Here is a 19,639-nt window from a genome sequence, read left to right on the forward strand (position 1 = left end):
GTTTATTACAAGTATTTGGCATATAAAACTTCTAATTACGACTGCGGTCTAAGAATAAAATCAATTTAATAACTTTATTAAAAAAAAAAAATTTCCGAGGAAATAAAGAATCGAAGAGCAGCTGACTCGCTCATATCATTACCATGGAAAAATTGGGAAAACAAAAGGATCAAATATACTAAGATGAATTCATACCACTATTTACATTTATCAAGTGGAAAACCTTTAAAACCCTTATAAAATATTTAATATAAACATTACGTATAATATTTGAAACCCTAAACCACAATATTCTAACTTATACACTTTATACAAAAAGACCTGGTCCCGACAGCTGAGATACACCGAGTTACCACCGACCACACTTAAATCATGAATAGAGTCCTGAGAGTTGAGCTACACCGAGTTACTCCAGTGGATCTCGAGAGTTAGGCTACCACCGAGTTACCCCCACATATCACATACCTTATCTAGATCAATACCGGTGCGCACGCAGTCCTAATGTGCCCATTAGACAGCATGTTACAACTAAAAGCCATAATGGAATAACAGTTGAAAATATACAGACAGTATATATTTATATATTAAAATAACAATTTACTTAATAAAGCGATAAATAGTAAGTACAAACTCACTGCTTGCTAATCCACGTGAAAACCCCTGGCAAGCAACCTAGATTCGGTTCGCCTCAAAAGCACGAACAGACGACGAGTCTAAACACAAATAAATAATAAATTAAAAATGGACCCTAACTCTAAAGAGTACTAGACACCACATAGGACTAGCACAAATAACACGTCAGGGTAAAACAATCAAGAACAAAACAAAATACCCAATAAATAATTATGCCCAATTAATACAAGTTTATTGAGTTCTTACTTTAAAATCCAATTCAGAAAATATTATTTAAATATTATTAAAATGATAAATTAATTTAAATCCCAAAAATAATGGATTAGCCGAGTTACCGATAACTGCCAGGCTAACCCCAAAAATGTCAGGTGACCCAAGTCTAACCTGACCCACACATTTATCCAAAATTATAAACCACAGTTTATAATTTAAAAATAACTGATTGATTAATGTTTAAAAACGGAACTCAATAACTTAAAATTCAAGTAACCAATAGTTACTAATAATTTATTTTTAGATAAATTAAGAAAACGTTTAAAATCTTGAAACGTCAAATTGACATTTCTAGTCAATAAATTCAATTTAATAATTACCCGAATAATTATAAATAATTGGTTAAAATATAATTATCGGTTTTCATTTATAATAACCAAATTAAATTAAATAATATATAACACTAACATTATTTTTAGATTTCAAGTAATGTTTGAAATTTATAAATCGAAACGAAATATGAAAGTTAAATTAAAATCAATTGACAAAAGTTAACCATTAGCATTTAACTTAAGGGGTCAATTGATTAAAAACAAAACAACCTAAGGACCACATAGTCCTTTAACCATCTCTTTCAACAAACCAAATTTTTGAATCCCACCAACCATCATTCCTTCATTAATCAATTTCGGACAATTACAATAACAAACCATATGAACAAAAATCAATATCCTCACAACGACCAAACATCATAAGAACACATCACAGGTTAATCAAATCATAGATAACATATCAATAATCAACAATAAGAATCAAATCCCATTAATGGATGCCGAATCAAAAATCTCAGAGATACGTAATTGAAACAATAGATCAAAAACGAAGAACTCGCAACACTTACAATCTAAACAAACCCAAATCACCAAGAATAACGGATAAAACAAAGAACCCAAGCCAGCAGCAACATTCAGGAAGAAACAGCCAATATGAATAAACAAAAGAACGAACAAACAAGAGAATTCGACGTACCGTTGAAGGTAGCGAAGCTAGATGATTCTAGAGTCGATATCGCTCAGATTCAACGTGAGATAAAGACCTAACATAACAAAAATCATGTTCACAAACCAACTAAGGATTCGGCAGGAAATCAAGAAATAGAATTCAATTATTATTACAAAACGATGAAACGACGACGACTCAAACGAAGAGGTTAACGTACCGTTTTCGATTCTGAAACTTTAGAATTGCAGAGGCTCGAGTCAACTATGGCTGAGACGAAACGGTTCTCCAAACGATGCTAAAACGAATGAGAACAATTAAGAATACGGAAGTGTCGATTAAGCTCAAAACAGAAACTAAGAACAAAAGCTTACCGATAAACACAACACTTTGGAGGATGAATTGCTTAATGATTCTCAGAGATTTTGGATAAGGGATAGCGGCTAGGGTTTGTCTGAAGTGAGGGAAAGAGATTAGGGTTAAAAGAATTATATACTTATAGGGATTAATTAGGTAAGAAACGTGTTAGAAAAAAGAAGGAAAACGAGTCAAAACCAAACCATGCAGGTTCATTGCTGGTCTCAAATGAGACCAGCAAAATCTGCTGAGGTCTCGTTCGAGACCGTCTAGTCTCGATCGAGAGCTGTGAACAAAGGGACAGGTCTTGAACGAGACTTGTCCAAGATAATTAAGGGAATGGGTCAACCGATTTGGTTGACCCACAACTCGGTTGGAACACCCATTTGGTCCAACCACCATATGGTCGAACCAAACTTAGATTGAACCAAAAGAAATTTAATACGGAACCCCAATCAAACCAAGTAACGCAAACGAATCACATTACTATCGAAACACATAAAAATAAATTAATAAAATTTACGGGATATTACATTCTCCCCAACTTATTAAAAATTCGTACTCGAATTTACAACAAAACCAAAATTAATATAAAATTAATTATGGCACATAAGAAATCACACGTAACTCAAATTACGGAACAACGCATCCTTAACGAAACGAAAGGAAACAACTACGCATAATAATTTCCGACTCCACAAATCACTTTATGACCATGAGACAAGTCAAACGAAACAAAATAAAAACCGAATCTCAAAAGATTAAACAAAACTTTTACCCAAATGTACTTCTACCACAATGACAGTTGAGGAGAGGCAAACGAAACGAACATAACTTAACCTAAACTCGCTGACAAAATGGGGTGTTACATTCTCCCCAACTTAAAGAAATGCGAAGACTGATTTGAAAATTCGAATCATCACCACACGCATACGCGAAAAAATTTCTTATTCCAATAACTAGGTGCTCCAACTATTACTCATTCAACGCAACGTAAGTAAACAACAATTATTCATCTGATAGTCACAATTATTCTATACCGGAGTGGCTTCCAAACTAGTTCGAAAATTCTCAATATCAAATAAAAGATCAAGCACTACGCTCAACTATGGCTCTTACAACTCTAATCTCTATCGTCAATCAGGAATACTGAAAAACACCTGCTAAATTTTTTTTTGCGTTCTACAACACTTACATACTTTCACTTATATCATCTCTACATCGAAATGATCGATAAAACAACCCAATAAACTTGAGATAATATTTCGGTTCCAAAACAAACATTATAATAATCATCCAATCCTAACGATTAGACCAACTCGATAATACCATTAACTTGTGAATCATAAAACACAAAAACTCATATCGCAATTCAAAGATAAATAGACTTCTCTAACGATAATAAAAATTTCTATATCAGTGATAAACAATATCTATCATAATAATTCTTCCAATCCCTTAGAAACATAACGCCACGACTACACTGAACATTTACTACATCTCACAACTTAAAATTTTGTCGCTCACACCAAGGGTTCAACCACTTACCCGAACGATATTTAAACATTTCAATAACACCATCAATTAACAAAATCGATCAACCGAAAAATTTATTATTCCTTTTGAATCAAATTTGACAAAATTTATTCCTTTCCTCAGAAGGGAAAAATTAGTGTCGCAAATCTCTTGTTTAGAAAAATACCATTAAATCCATATACCAAAAATACTTGGACAAAATAGCATTTGAAAGATAAAATCTCTTTTTTAAAAAAAAACGTAGTGTATAAACACACATGAGCATAACCAACATCCTTACTATACAAATCCATAAATCATAATTCAAAAGTTATTACGAACACTTTCTAATCTTAATCTAAACATGCACCGCACTTGGCACAACTGTATCTCGAGTGTAACCTCAAATTCAATTTCACTTTCTACGAAATACACGATTCTGACATACGGACTGATCCATTACAATGTAATCATTTAAAATTTACCACCACCATCACAAAGTACTTGTCTAGCTACCTTTTGGTAATAGTTTCAAAATCATTTGAAATCCGTCAATTTTATATAAAACATTTATCACAATGCGACTCGCAATCTCGTTTCAAAACATCTTTCTCAAAACACTTTTATCGATAAAAATCCATTTTACATAATTGTGCGCCAGGGTGATGACAGCTCTCATCCCTAAACAGTTGCATCCAGCCCTAATCATTTCTATGCACGTGATGCATGTACTATTATGCATGTATCAATTATCGATTTATCTTTTATTTAGTGAACATACCTAATGCTCAATGCAATCCTATTCGTGACATTTAAACTGCATGTTCATGATATGTCTGGGCACAATTACGTGCAAAAAAAAAAATAAAAAAAATATTTCAATATTTTAACAAATTAACCTTTGAAATCTATTTCTCAATAAAACATTTGCTAGACTTTACACTCTGTTAGATGTGTATTCAATAACCTCAAAATATTTCTCAAATTCCTTGCAACCTAGCAACATTCGATGCTATATAACAACTCAACCTAATAACTTCATTTCAACTCTACCATATAAGGTATTTAACTAACCTCAATTCAGACTGAGCTTATTCCTAAAGGAATTACACATCAATACGCTGCTACGAAACTTACCGCCAGCTCCTGCATCACATCATTAATTGGTGCAATCACTAGTGTATTAATACACCGATCTATCTTCTCGGGTCAGAATTTCCAATATCCTTTCCAGAATAATCAGAAACCATCAACCATTCCCAGAGAATATTTCCCTCATCTTCCTCGATATCAAAAGCTAAAGATTTCGATCCACGAATCATATATCAAGGTAAGCCAACCATGACCACGTGAATAAATCATCTCATGTGCTACTCCACACGAAGAGACAAACAAATACAATCAACTTAGTCCAATAGACAAACGACTTATACAACGAATCTTATTACCAACGGATTACAAATTCTATGAACCATAATTCACCCAAGCATGCCATTGAACACAATTAACCCCAAACATACTTAAAAGACAAATTAGGACATGCCACAACATTTTTTTTGAAATCTCATTACAAAATCACCATGTAATTACATCATCCTTTAATAGTACGCTTCAAAATTCGTTTTAAAATTTAAAGTCAAATACAAAAACTTTCAAATTTTGTTGAGCTCCACGGTTAAAACAAAATTACAATTTGTGCAAGTCTCTTATTATTAATCAATTGCTTTAAAACGGTACCCAAGTATCTCAAACCATAAAATTGTCACGACCCGAAATCTCAAGTCGCGACCGGCGCTAGGGAATGGGAAATTTTGTTTCCAAAACCCGTAGCAAGCCTAAAACGAGTATAAATTTACTTTTCGCGAATAAATTGATAAAACAAAACTCATAATCATATACAAAAATAATTTTCATAAAAGCCTTTCCATTCTTGACGTATACAAACGTCTAGTTCAAAACCTGAAAACATTACATAGGAACCTGGGTCTTATATTGCGATGTCTCACATCCAGCACAGCCCGTTCCACCTTTTACATACGGTTTAAAAACGCAGTTTCAAAACCTTTTACAAATATCAGAGTATACGTTTTACAATCAAAACCGTTTGACACACCGTTACAACTTACTAAAACTCAACTACTGCAGCACTATTGATTCCGTACAAACTCCGAACTTCTGGAACAAGGATAGAAGTTCGTCATATCCTTTACTATGACCCTGAAATGAAACACTGTGAGGGGATCAGTATTTTGGGAAATACTGAGTGAGTTTACGTTACTAATGGTGTTATGTAAAATAACATCGCATTTAAAACATAACAAATATATATGAACATAGTATATATCAAGTATTAGATCCGATTGAAACCTTAATCTTAAACTCTTACTATTTCCTATTCGTATCCTACTCATATTGTATCCATCAATATTATATCAAATCATTTCAATCCAAGTGGTACGGTCCCGAGATAGTTCAACCGAGTTACTCGTTACCACGTGACATAGTCCCGAGATAGTTCAACCGAGTTACATCATGTCACTGCTTAATCCCAAAGTGTGAGTCCCGAGATAGTTCAACCGAGTTACTCACTAGATACGGGTCCCGAGATAGTTCAACCGAGTTACTCACGTATCTACCAAAAATATAACCCTCCTTACTCCCAAACATAGTCATCATTTAACGAGATCATATTAAACATTTTTAAATACAAGCTTCTATCTATACTAATTCTATGACTGACCCGGATACTGGTGATCACACAGCCTATTGACGCCCAATAGGTAGCTCGTTTCCCCGGATCACTATACTAGTTTTATTTCATAAAGAATAAACATTTAATAAAAATAATAATCATTATAAATAATAACATTTTATGCGATGCATTTATAATAATAATAAACAAAATAAATAACTTTTATTAATAACACGCAAAAGTAGACTGTAAACTCACCACTTGCTATCCAAAATCTTCTAGAACAAACAAAGCAATATCGTTCGTCACGTTCCGTGTTCCGTTAGTAGTCTCCTCGGCGAGTCTACAAAGATTCGATAATAACCTAAATTATTAACATTCTAACTATATGCTAAATATCCAAAATATAATTTCTAGCCAATTTCGGCTATCGAAACCGCTCATTTAAAACAGTCCGGCCTCTAAACAAACTTAACATTCTTAAAGTTTAGAATGTCTCCTAAAATATTCGTTTAGGTCTCGGACTGAGATAAGCATCCGAAGGTGTCGGAAATTAGCTCCGAAGTTATTTCCTTAAAGCTGATTATAAGTGCAGGGCAGACTGCACAATAAAATGTTCAGTCCAAAATGAACATTTTAGGTTTCTATTTTGCAAAAACTTATACTTAAAAAATATTTAGATAACATCCTTAAGTTTCCGTACCAACAAACGGAACTTAATTTGGAGTTATATAGCTCGAGATACGGACTTCGCAATAGGGCTGTTTTGCAGAATAGTTTTCTGCAAAACGTCCTACTAGTTTGCGTAAACTCATCTCGTAACTTATAACTTATCGGAATCTTAGACCTTAGCATTTATATTATAAACCATTGTACTAGATTCGGGCCCAATGTCTTGATCATTAACTATTCCAAATTTCAATCAACAACTTGATTTCAACACGTCGAACTTTATACTTTAACTTACCTCGACCCGTCGCCCGTCGAACTTACTAACAATGAAAGCTTTCGTTCTCGACTCATAAGGACTTCCCATGCAGCCCCTATGGCCTTCATACCTCTGCCTACTAGGGTCAGGGTGTGGCTGGTCGAAGGCCTTCCGAACCTAGGAAGCAAAACGCACAACGTTTCATTGTCACACTCTCCATTTTCGCTTCAAAATATACATAACTCCTTAATCAATTCAAACACTAATCTTAGTGTAATTGCCGAAACACTCTAGCTCATTCCCTTCCAATTTTCATTCATTAGTTCATCTTAATTACATCCATCATAATTCAGCCATTATAACTCCTAATCAAAGCTTATGATTTTCAATAATCATCAACATGAATTCATCCAAAATTGTCATAATTCACCTACATATTTATCATCCATTTTTATTCAATTTAATCATCCAAGTTAAAATATTTTCGGCCATGACCTTCCTTCAACATATCAGCCTCAATTAATCATCATTCAACCATTAAAACACTTAATTATAAGCTTATAATCAACAAAAATCATCAAACACCATGATTACCTAATTGCCGAAAATAACAGCCCACAATTCATCCAAATTCGTTCAAAATTAGCCAACAAAATCGTGAATTGATGCTTACCTTAAGTATAGAATTGAGTCCTGAATCCATAGCCACAAATATCGTTCAATTTGGTCGAGAAACGAGCTCCGTAGCTCGATTTTAGCAAAAACGCTCCAAAACCTCATCTCCCATGGCTTCCTCTTTTCTCCATCTCTTTTTCTTTCTTTTTCTTTGAATGAATAATGGATATGCTAGAGAAATCAATAAGTGTAGGAAGTCAACATCTTCCTTAGGAAGTAATTGGTTAATATCACCTTTAGTACTTAAAATTGCCACCTCCTCATTCTTTAATCCATAACTTTTTTTTTCGTCCAATTTAGTCCGTCGAACGCTAAATCTTTTAGGTCCGATTAATTCTATATTATTTATTATCAAATAAATAATATTAGTCCCATATCTTATAACTTCATTTTCTAATAATTTTATTTTGGCAATTTTGGCCAAAAACGCTCAAAATTCCATTTTGAGCTAACTTGCACTTTTTCGTCCAATATTTCATTTTAATGATTATCGATAATCATTTTATGGATATTATTTTCTTATCTTAAGAAAATAGAGTAAAGCACAACTTTCCTCTTAATTTTATGGTCAAAATTCCACTTTAGTCCTTAAAGTGGCTAATTTGCACTTTAACTCAATTTCTCAATTAACCGTCGTGCTTATCTAAACGATATCCAAAAATTATGAAACTTTTTCCATAATTTCTTAAAAATATTTCACGAACCTTGACGTGAAAATTATTAGCTCGGGACTTATACTTTATTTTATTTTAATTACTCTGGCTTCCTTTTAGTCCCGCTAATAATCACTCCGAATAACAAATTTTCGCTTAAAAATTATTATTCTGCGATCCAATTAATATACCTATTTTGACAATACTTGTCATTTTGATTCTCATTCACGATCACCTTATCCCAACTTCTTAATTTCGGACAAGTGGCACGTCCTAATATCTGAAAGTTATCTTAACATTTTACGGGGTATTACAAAAATCATCGAGGTAGCCGAGTCATTACACCTACCAAGCTCAACTCCTAAATTTCGGCGACCCAAGTCGAACCCAAAACAACCGTTTATAAAACGTATTCAAAATATTTGTAATTCCGGAAAAATATTTTAATAAAATTACCATCCTTTAAAATTTGGGATCTCAACTTAACCCAACCGTTAAACAGTAATTTAAAAACTCAAGTGGGAAATCTTTGATCTCAAACAGCCATTCCGTAAATCCCAAAGATTCAAAATACAGTAAAAATCCTCTTTACTAGCAATTTAACCAAAAATCAAACTTTTAAAGAATTAAACTCAAATTTCTCTTTTGTATCTGTGTTGAAACACAAATCGGATAAAACAATATTCTCAATGAAAATCTTTAAAAAAACATGTGGTCATATAATGTATGACCACCAAAACATGTTTTAAAGTTTAACCCAAAATCTCTTTAATAGAAAAAACAAGGCTAACGCCCAACATACGATCACATTTAAAATCAACAATCGAGGCCAAAGCCAAGATGTACTTTATTAATAAGGTAAAAGCAATTCAGCGCATCATGTAAGATAGTTGTAACCATATCATATACTCAAAATTGTATCAGGCATAAACGCCAAAGTTTATCAAACAACATCATACCCAAGTATGAGTTTAAAAAAAATATTCCAACCTAAGATTTCTCGAGAAATCGAAAGTAATTATAATCACCCAAGTGAAATAACCTCAACATGATAAAACACAGCAAGTAACATCCAAGTGAAATTAATTGTCAATCATAGCATCAACACAAAATTAAGACTGACAGACATCACCTATAGGATGTAGGCTGAAAGTTTAAAAACAAAAGATGATGTTTTAAAAGACAAGACACGAATCCTAATTCGGCATTAGTTTCTATGACACGACATCAACTTATCATGCCAAAAACATATAACACATAACATGCATAAGGCCTTGGTTTGAAACCAAAGCTCTCATACCAAGTTTGTCACGACCCATTTTCATGAATCGCGACCGGCGCTAGGGTATGGGTATGGCTGTACCAAAACCCGTAGCTAGCCTTGCGGATAACCAACAAATACATAAACCTTCAAGAAAACCAATGCTCGGGGGCAACCGAGACTTCAGCCTAGTTCTAGCAGTTCATAATATACAACATTTATTATAAAATGCTCAGTCAACTCTGAGTCTTAAATATGGCAGAAGTACATATTAACCCAAGTTGATAAAAGAATCCCAAAACAGCAATAATCCATTGAATAAGTTTATTACAAGTATTTGGCATATACGACTTCTAATTACTACTGTGGTCTAAGAATAAAATTAATTTAATAATTTTATTAAATAAAGTAAAACCTCCGAGGAAATAAAGAATCAGAGAGCAACTGACTCGCTCATATCATAACCATGGAAAAATTCGGAAAACAACAGGGTCAGACTACTGCAGCTCTAGGAATTCATACTTGTGCAAGTCCAACGACATCTGGCACAATGGGGATGGTTTTTCTGATCCGACTCCGACTACCTGCAAACATCAGAGTAAGGGGTCAATATTTGGGAAAATACTGAGTGCGTTTGCAAGTTACTAATGTTATTATCAAAATATAGCGTCATACGCTTAATACGTTTATAAATTCATGATATATGCAAATAATAGACATTCTTAATTTCAAAGTGTTAGTCCAACTCATTAGATACGGGGACTCCAGACTACACCGTAGCCGAGTGCTCTCTCGTATCGAATCTTAAAGTGAGTCCAACTCACTGGTGGGTCCAACCCACTAGATACGGGGTTCAGGTTACACCGTAACCGAGTTCACCCTCGTATCGTATTCGTATTATATCATGCATCAATATATTAAATCTTTAATCACAAAGTCAGACACTCTAGACTGACTCAATACTGGTGATCACACAGCCCATTGACACCCAATAGGTAGTTAGTTTCTTCGCATTGCATACTAAATTCATGCATTCAAAGCCATGAATAAAACATCATTCATACAAACGGATAAATCAAACATAGTAATATCTTATACGAGCAAGTTATATAGATACGATGTATTTAATAATTATATTCCTAATATAAGAAATTAGCTTTTATAAATAATACGTAAAAGTAAATGCAACTCACAGTGACCGCTTTCCGAAATATAATAATATAAAGATCCCATAAACGCGAACTCCATACGTCGCTTGATTACGTAGCTATTCTAGCTCATCGGCCTGGTAGCTCGTCGATACGTCAGTTACTTATCCGAATCACCTGTACGTTTAATTTATAAAGGTAGACTTAGTACTAAAATCCTAAGTTATAAACTTAGGTTAATATAATCGTATTTCAAATACGATTCTTAACTTTGATAGTGTTCTAATACTTAGTCGAGATATTCGTTATACCTCTTATTCATCGATTCTTAATCTTAGGTTCCTTATATCTCGAAACCCTAATCGAACACGTTGTGTTCGATATCCAAATTTCTCGTTTTCGGGGTCCGTAATTCACTTTTAATGCCCGACGTACTAGAAGTCGGAAATCTAGGTCGAAATGGGGCAAAATGTCCAAACAGGCGTGGTAGCTGGCTGTGCGAGCCCCCGAAGGGTCCCGTGCTTACGCACTGCCCAGTGTGCGTTCGCACACCAACAGGTGTTCGTTCGCACACCATGTGTGCGATCGCACACTGCGGTGTGCGTTCGCACACCGCACTCAGCCCCCGGAAAATGACTTTTTCGGGCGCTTCGCATCTCATCGTCATTCCCGACATGCTTCCACTTCGTTTACACATATATCTCAATTCAATCTCCACCAAAAACGACTATAGAAATGCGATTACGATTCGTTTAATTCGTTAAAACGAAATAACACTTATTTACTAATTCCCGAAATAAAAACGTCAAGCTTACCTCAATTTGAAGCTCAAATATCGTAGAGAATCGAATTCTGAACAAATCGATATAAAGAACGCTCGATTTGGACAAGAAACGACGAAACCACGGCGGATCGTAATCGATCGTCGAACCTTTCTTTCCTTCACTGATACGTTCTTCTTTCTCTCTGGAATCATCCAGCTTCTTCAAATGATCATATATATGTTTGGCTAATTAGCCATTTTGGTTCTTTAACTCTTCAACTTAAACCATTTCTCTTTTAAACTTACTCTTTTAACCAAATAATTAAGTATCTGTTTTATACGTATTATTTATATCCAAATAAATAATACTAACTCAAAATTATTGTTTTTCCGTCAATAATCTTTTAATTATTATTTTCAAGATTTAATTGGCTAATTCGCACTTTAGTCCTTAAACTTCTCAAAAGTTGCAATTTAACCCAAAACGCATCCGCGTCCAAATTTTAAAAGGTCTCCGATTGACCCCAAATTTTTACCACTATTTCTATAAAACATTTCGCGGACCTTGACGAAATAATTTCCCTTTTTGGGACTTAACTGGTTAAATTACCACTTTAGAATTGGAATATGATATTAAATTCCGCATAATTACTTTTAATTTCTTGTAAATCATTTCCGATATCGCCACCCTAGCGAATCAGAACTGGACACCTGGTCCAATTAAATACTTAAATATTTTGGGGTATTACAAAAAATGGAATCTGGCACTTCAGATACTTGCACCTAAAATGAAACACTGTGGCACTTCAGATACTTGCACCTAAAATGAAACACTGTGTGTGTTGGGGGGGGGGGGAGGGGGGTCAGTCGTCACTGAGTGAATTCATTAGTTTACATCATAGAATTTATAAAACATTTCAAAACGATGTATTTTTTAATCAATTGAATGCATCCGTTTATGAGTATCTGATTGGAAACCTAATCCTTGATTGTTACGGATTTTAAAATTGCTTTCATACAAGTATTTTAATACTTGTACTACTTATATAATATAGATAAACATGCGTACGTACAAAATTCCTCTAGCTATGAGTCCCGAGATAATTAGCTCGATTTCACCCATACTAGGCAAAACCACACCACAACACACAACCTCAAACCAAAGCCGAATTCGAATTTGTTAAGCTTAACCGGTGATCACACAGTTCCTATTTCCGCCCAATAGGAAAGCTCGTTCCATAGAATCTATACTGGTTTCAAAACATAATATATGCATTTCGAAAAAAAAAAAACAATTCTTTCAAAATGATGTTATGCAAACTAGATAAACATTTGCATAAGGAATTGCATTTTTAAAACATTTTAAATGTAAACAATCCACGTAATAAACTCATTGCTTGCTTATCCATAATCTTCAATAAAAAGCGTAAGCTCCGTGAGCTCCTTATCCGTTAATAGATCGTCTTGTCGAACCTTAAGACAACTCACATAATTATCAAGATAGGTTCTAACTCGATAGACGTACAAGATTCAAGAATAACAAGTATATAACTTGTCACACTATCGACCCTGCAAACGACTACTATTGCTAACTGTAAAATAGTCTGACCTCTAAACAAAACCAACATTCTTAAAGTTCAGAATTTCCTCTACAACTTTCGTTCAGGTTTAGGACTATTAATAACACCCGAAGGTGTCGAAAACTAGCCCTGAAGTTAATAACTTGGACTGTCCAGAATATCAAAATTGTTAAGTGCGACGTAATGTTCTGATTTATTCGAGTCTCTTAGAGGTCGAATCTGCAGAATGCGGAACTAATCACTTTTATAAAACACCCTTAAGTTTTCGAACCAACAAATGGAACTTAATTCGGAGCTGTATAGCTCGAGATATTGCCCTCGCAATACCTCTATTCTGCACCCAACAATTCCAGCAACCATCATCAACTAACTACGTCGAACTATAGCGTATTAAAACTGACTAAACAAAATCCGTTTCGAGGTTTCTTTAACATCAAAACCACAACGGATCCTAGGCCCGAAGGTTGACGTAACAGCCATCAAGCGACCGGTTATATATATGTTTCAAAGGTAGAATCTATTGAAGGAGATTAAAATATAATAATGAAATTCATATTATAAAATTTAACCATATGACATTTCAAATTCTAATCTAACAAATAATTGTATGCAAAAAAGAAATAACCAGAATAAGGCTAGTAATTTTGCTAAAGGTGTCATCTTGTCTCGCAGCAATAAATAAAGTTTTGTTGGTACGAAGGTCTTGATTTTAATCACTTTGGATTAGTCTGTGAACAAGAGCTGAACTAGATTTGTGAAATGGTGGAACGAAATCATACAAAATTCTTTTTTAGGGGCGAAATACATAAAAATAGCTAAATTTTTATAAAATAAAAAAGTTGAAGGGTACATTTGTTAAAATAAATATATTTATGGGGGCGGATGCCCCTTCGGCCATATAGCATGGTTTCGTCCTTGCCCGTGTAACCGCTTGATCCATTAAAACATCATATTTTTTGAAACATCATGTTCAATAAGATTCTGAAAGATAAATCTAACGTCAAAACAACCACAAAAAATAAACATTAACTCAAATAATACTAAAAAAAGAGAAAAACTTTAGTTAAGTTACTAAAAAAACCTCTCTCCCCGTCATGCCACCCCAAAATCCTAAACCCCTCTCTCAGCAGCCGCTAGTAGCTTTTCTGTCAACTGCTCCTCCGCCCAGATTCATTCCAGGTAATCATTCCTCTCCAGCTAGGGTTCTCTACTTTGAGAACTTCCCAGAATTATGGTCCTATTCTGATCTTCAGAGGGCTTTTGCCGAATACCATATTCAAGGTAGGGTTACGATCGCACGTAAAAAGAATCGATTGAATAAATTTTTTGGTTTTCTTCATCTCGAGCCTGATCGGGATGCAAGAGATTCCCTATATATATTGAACAACATATTCATTGATTTATGAGAATTAGGGCTTATTTTCCAAAATATCCAAACCCTATAGTCCGTCCCATGCAATGCAAGATATCTGCTACTGTCAAAAGCATCATGATTTCATTCTTCATTGTGTTATTCTTGCTCTTATTCCCAGGTGGTTAATTAACGTTCGATCGTCTACGATACATTGATGGTTTCTACTCGTCCTAGTTCATCAATTGTTATTGTCAATGCATTACCTGACCTGTTTAATATTTCTTCCTATTTAATGAATCGTGATATTTTATATGATTCTTTCTTTCTTCTAGGGGGGAAAGTCTGTTTTACTTAATTTTTTCAATCCATAGGACAATGATCAAATTGGGAAAATCTTTCCTAAACTTTCAGATTTCTTTTCTTCCCTTTCTCTTTGGGATGGGTCTTTTTCTTCGGGAGAGCGTTTCGTGTGGATTAACATCTCTGATGTTCCTTTAATTGCCTGGGAAGAGCGTTTTTTCAAATTCATAGGTGATAGGGTTGGCAACATGGTTTCCATTCATCCTTTGGTATCAAGCAAGGAACGGATGGATTCGGGTTTAGTGCTCATATCGACAAGTTCGAATCGTATTGACTGTAATTTTGCCATTACAGTTAATGGCCAAGTCTTTGATAATTCATTCAATTTTTCTTCTTCATCAGAATCGGACAATGATGAGCAACTTCATGACGGGAAGCACCCTGATTGTCTTAGGAGTAAATCTCTTCCAGTTAATCATACTCCAACACAGACTTCTGTATTTTCTGAACAGGTAATTGCAAAGGGAGATATTGAAACTCAGGTTGTTATGTTAGATGCAGTTCATGTTTCAGAAAATGCAGCTCATGTTTTAGAAAGTCTATTGGATGTTGATAGCAAGGATAGTTCAGATAACTTCTCGATCAATTCGAAGACACTTTTCCAAATCCAGACTTATCTTATATTACTCAACGTAAGAAGTTTAAGGTTATTCCACCAAAGGATTCGCATATATCGTGCTCCCAATATTCTGCAGGTCTTGAAGTGGAATCAGACGGTATTATTTGAGGTTGTATGAGACAGATTGACAATGATCGCCCGGTTATTAATAGTTTGGAGTTTGAGGTGCAAAAAACTTGGGATGCAGGTCTACAAATGGGCTTATTTGCAGTTGAAAATCATAATGGAATCATTAGTCTTATTTCCTAGAGAATAAGCAAGGAGTCTCAGGTTCAAAATCAAGTTTGATAGGTTCTTTTACCTCAAGGTTTTTTTAATCTTTTATGTCTGATATAATCAACTTTATATCATGGAATTTCCGGGGTGTTATGTCTTTTTCGAGAAAACAAAGGATTATTCGTTCTTTAATTTAGAAAAATAGTATTTCTCTTGTGGGTTTTATCGAAAATAAGAAAGAACAGGTGGATGATGTTCTTATTAGTCTTCTTTGGCCAAATAAGGATTTTAGCTACTGCTTTTCGCCTTCAATTGGGGCCTCGGGAGGATTAATTTGTATTTGGGACAGGAATACTCTTACGGCTACTAGAATCGCTATTTTCTCTCGATGGATTTGTATTGATTTTGAGTTTCTTGATTTTCATATTTGATTTTTGTTGGTCTATGGCTGCTCTCTTGCAACTGACAAAAACACCTTGTGGTCTGAAATTGGTCTGGAACTTCAAACTGACAGGATATGTGTTTTCGTAGGAGATTTCAACGAAATATTGCAGCCGTCAGAGAGGGTTAATTGCAATGGGTTTTCGTCAGGTATGCTTCAATTTTCGGATTTCATTAATTCTTATAATCTTGAGGAGTCTCCGCTTCAAGGTCGTTATTCTACTTGGCATAATTCTTTATCTCGTTCAAAGATTTACCGTTGCTTCTTATCTTCATATGCTTTTGTCACTTAGCCAAATTTATGCCTTCATGCTCTTTTGAGGAATTTCTCAGACCACTTTCCAATCATGATTATTTTGGCAGCTGCTTCTAATTGGGGTCTGAAGCCCTTTAGATCAATTAATGCGTGGTGGAGTAACCCATCTTTCCATGATTTGATTTCGCATTCTTGAGGGAATTATCTCTTAATTTTCTGAGAGCTAACCTGGTATTCAAGTTTAAGGAGTTGAGAAAAATCATCAAAGTCTGGAATACTAATTTTTTTGGTAACTTAAATTCGAGGATTGAGTCTATTCAGAGTTCTATTTAGAATTTGGAAGCTGCAGCTGATTTGAAGGAACTTTCAATGCAGGAGAATGCTAAGCTGAGCACTATGCGTTATGATTTTACTACCGTTTCTAAATAGTTAGAGACTCTATGGCATCAAAAATCGAGGGTAAATTAGAATGCTTCTGGAGACAAGAATATTGAGTTCTTTCATACTATTGCTTCGGTCCATGCCTTGTATTGCATAAATTAATGTAGGGAACAACATTTATTCGGTTCCTAAGGATGTTGAACTTAACATTCATTTGTTCTACAAACATCTTTTCCAGCCCCAAACCAAGGTGATTTTCTCTCTAGATAACTTGTCTATTCGGTCTCTGTCCATGGACCAGGCTGCGGGTTTGGTTTCTTCATTTTCAGAATAGGAAATTTCCTTGACTTTGGTAGATTATGACTAAAAATAAAGCGCCGGGCCCAGATGGGTTTAACTTCTTTTTTTATAAGAAAGCTTGGGGTATCATCAAACAAGATTTCTTACACTTATTCTCTGATTTCCACAGAACGGGTACCTTTCTTGCAGGCTTGAACACAACTTTCTTAGTTCTTATTCCTAAAGTGAAAGGGGCTATAGATATCAAAGTTTTCGACCTATCGATCTTATCAATGGAGTTTTCAAGCTTTTGTCTAAAGTCCTGGCTTACAGATTATCCCCTATCCTTCCTTCAATTATTTTAGAGAATCACTTTAACTTTTATTAAAGGAAGAAATATTCATGATTGTCATATGATAGCTTCTGAATTAATTCACAGAGCTAATAGGCGGAAAGATTAAGTTTTTCTTATTAAACTTGATTTTAAAGAGGCATTTGATTCTATTTCTTGGAATTACATTCTTAAAATGCTCGCTAGCATGAATTTTGATAATTCATGGATTAGATGGATGTCTTCATTTTTCTTCTCTACTCAGCTTTCGGTTCTTGTTAATGGTAGTCCTATTAAGAATTTCAACATGGGAAGGGGGTTAGACAGGGAGATCCTTTCTCCCCTATGCTGTTTGTTTTAGCTGTTGAAGGCTTGAAAGCTTTGTTCGAAAAAGCAGTTTCTTTGGGTTTAAATGACGGTATACGCGTGGATTGTTATTCAAATTCGATCTCTCTGCTGCAACTTGTAGATGATAATCTTATTTTCTTACCCAATGATCTAGAGATGGTTAGGAACTTACTTCGAATTCTTCGCTGTTTTGAGTTAGTTTTTGGGCTTGAAATTAATTACCATAAATCTTCCATTATTGGTATTAATGTGGATGATTTATCTTTATTTGAAGCTTCAAATATTCTCATATAAAATCAAAGAATTACCTATTACCTATCTAGGTCTACCTTTATCTCTGAAGCCGATTAAAGCCAAATTTCGGGATCCTATTGTTTGCAATTTCTCGCAGCAACAGGCAGGTTGGAAAGGAAAATTATTATCTTCGGCTGGCAGACTAGTTTTGGTCAAATTTGTTCTTAGTAGTTTTCCGATTTACTATCTCTACTCTTTTCTTATTCCTCAGTCAGTGGTTCTATCTTTAGAACGTCTCATGCACAAATTTTTATGGAACGGTTCAGTGCTCAACTCGGGTTTTAACAAAGTGGCTTGATCTAATGTTTGTCTTCCTTTTAATCATGGGGGTCTGAATATTACGCCTCTTAGATTAAAAAAAACAGAGGTTGCTTATTAAGGGATTTCGAAATTCAAGACTGCGAACATTAACTCACTTTGGTTCAATGTTGTTTCTTATAGCTCAAGCATGCTTAAATGGTATGATACTGAATTAGTTAATCCAAACTTTCTTTCACACTTATGGCGTGGGGTTCAGGTGGGATGCGTCAACAATTCATTAGTTTGGGAGACTTTTAAAAATGGCTTGTATATGACCCTAGGTTAGTAATGGTAATGATATAAGATTTTGGATGGACAATTGGAATGGTCTGGCTCCCCTTTCCACGTCAACAATTCATTAGTTTGGGAGACTTTTAAAAATGGCTTGTATATGACCCTAGGTTAGTAATGGTAATGATATAAGATTTTGGATGGACAATTGGAATGGTCTGGCTCCCCTTTCCACGCTTTTTCCTTCTTTATTTTCTTTGTCCATGAGAAAGGATCTAATGGTTTTTGATTTGTATGATCATCAACAGCAGTGTTACATTTTCTCTTGGCGCCGCCGTCTTCGCATCGGAGGACATCAGTTATTGTCTGACCTTCAAGACTTGTTGTTTTCACGTCAGCCTTGTGTTGACAGATTTGATGATACAAGCTGGTTCGACATGACTTTCATGCCGACCTGTTTTGTTACCCGGAGTATTTCAGCAGGTCCTTCTGCGCAACTGAAGCTTTTTGGCAGGTTCTGGAAGTTCAAAATTCCTCCACGAATTTTGTTCTTCATGTAATTGATTGCTAGAGACATAATTGCTTCAAATGATAATTTCTTTCATCGAGGAATTCTCTTTATTAATCAGATTTCTTGCTCAATTTGCTTGGAGGAGGAGACAAGTTCTCACATTATTATTCAACGTCATTTTGCTTGAAACTTCTAGAACTATATTCTTAGATTGTGCAATGTTCATTGGGTTATTCCTTCACATATCCATCTTTTCTTTGATTCTTGGAGTTCAATCTTAGATAAAAGATATCGTTCTCAG

General features: G+C 34.6%; 1 protein-coding gene and 1 long non-coding RNA gene across 2 annotated transcripts; one reads left to right on the forward strand and one right to left on the reverse strand.

Moving 5' to 3' along the window:
• Positions 1-5,671: 5,671 nt before the first annotated feature.
• LOC126657543 (uncharacterized) lies at positions 5,672-7,636 on the reverse strand. The gene is made up of 3 exons (XR_007633363.2): positions 7,377-7,636; positions 6,668-6,752; positions 5,672-5,947 (listed from the first exon to the last, which is right to left on the reverse strand). It is a non-coding gene; the product is annotated as an uncharacterized LOC126657543 (long non-coding RNA).
• A 9,467-nt stretch (positions 7,637-17,103) lies between these two features.
• On the forward strand, positions 17,104-18,594 carry LOC126656798 (uncharacterized). Its single transcript, XM_050351416.1, has 6 exons — positions 17,104-17,122; positions 17,212-17,294; positions 17,401-17,642; positions 17,862-17,925; positions 17,970-18,161; positions 18,277-18,594. Exons 1-6 carry the CDS (start codon positions 17,104-17,106, stop codon positions 18,592-18,594), a joined length of 918 nt encoding a protein of 305 aa, XP_050207373.1.
• Positions 18,595-19,639: the final 1,045 nt, after the last annotated feature.

Source organism: Mercurialis annua, linkage group LG7 (genome assembly GCF_937616625.2).
Source record: "Mercurialis annua linkage group LG7, ddMerAnnu1.2, whole genome shotgun sequence".
Classification (NCBI taxonomy): domain Eukaryota; kingdom Viridiplantae; phylum Streptophyta; class Magnoliopsida; order Malpighiales; family Euphorbiaceae; genus Mercurialis; species Mercurialis annua.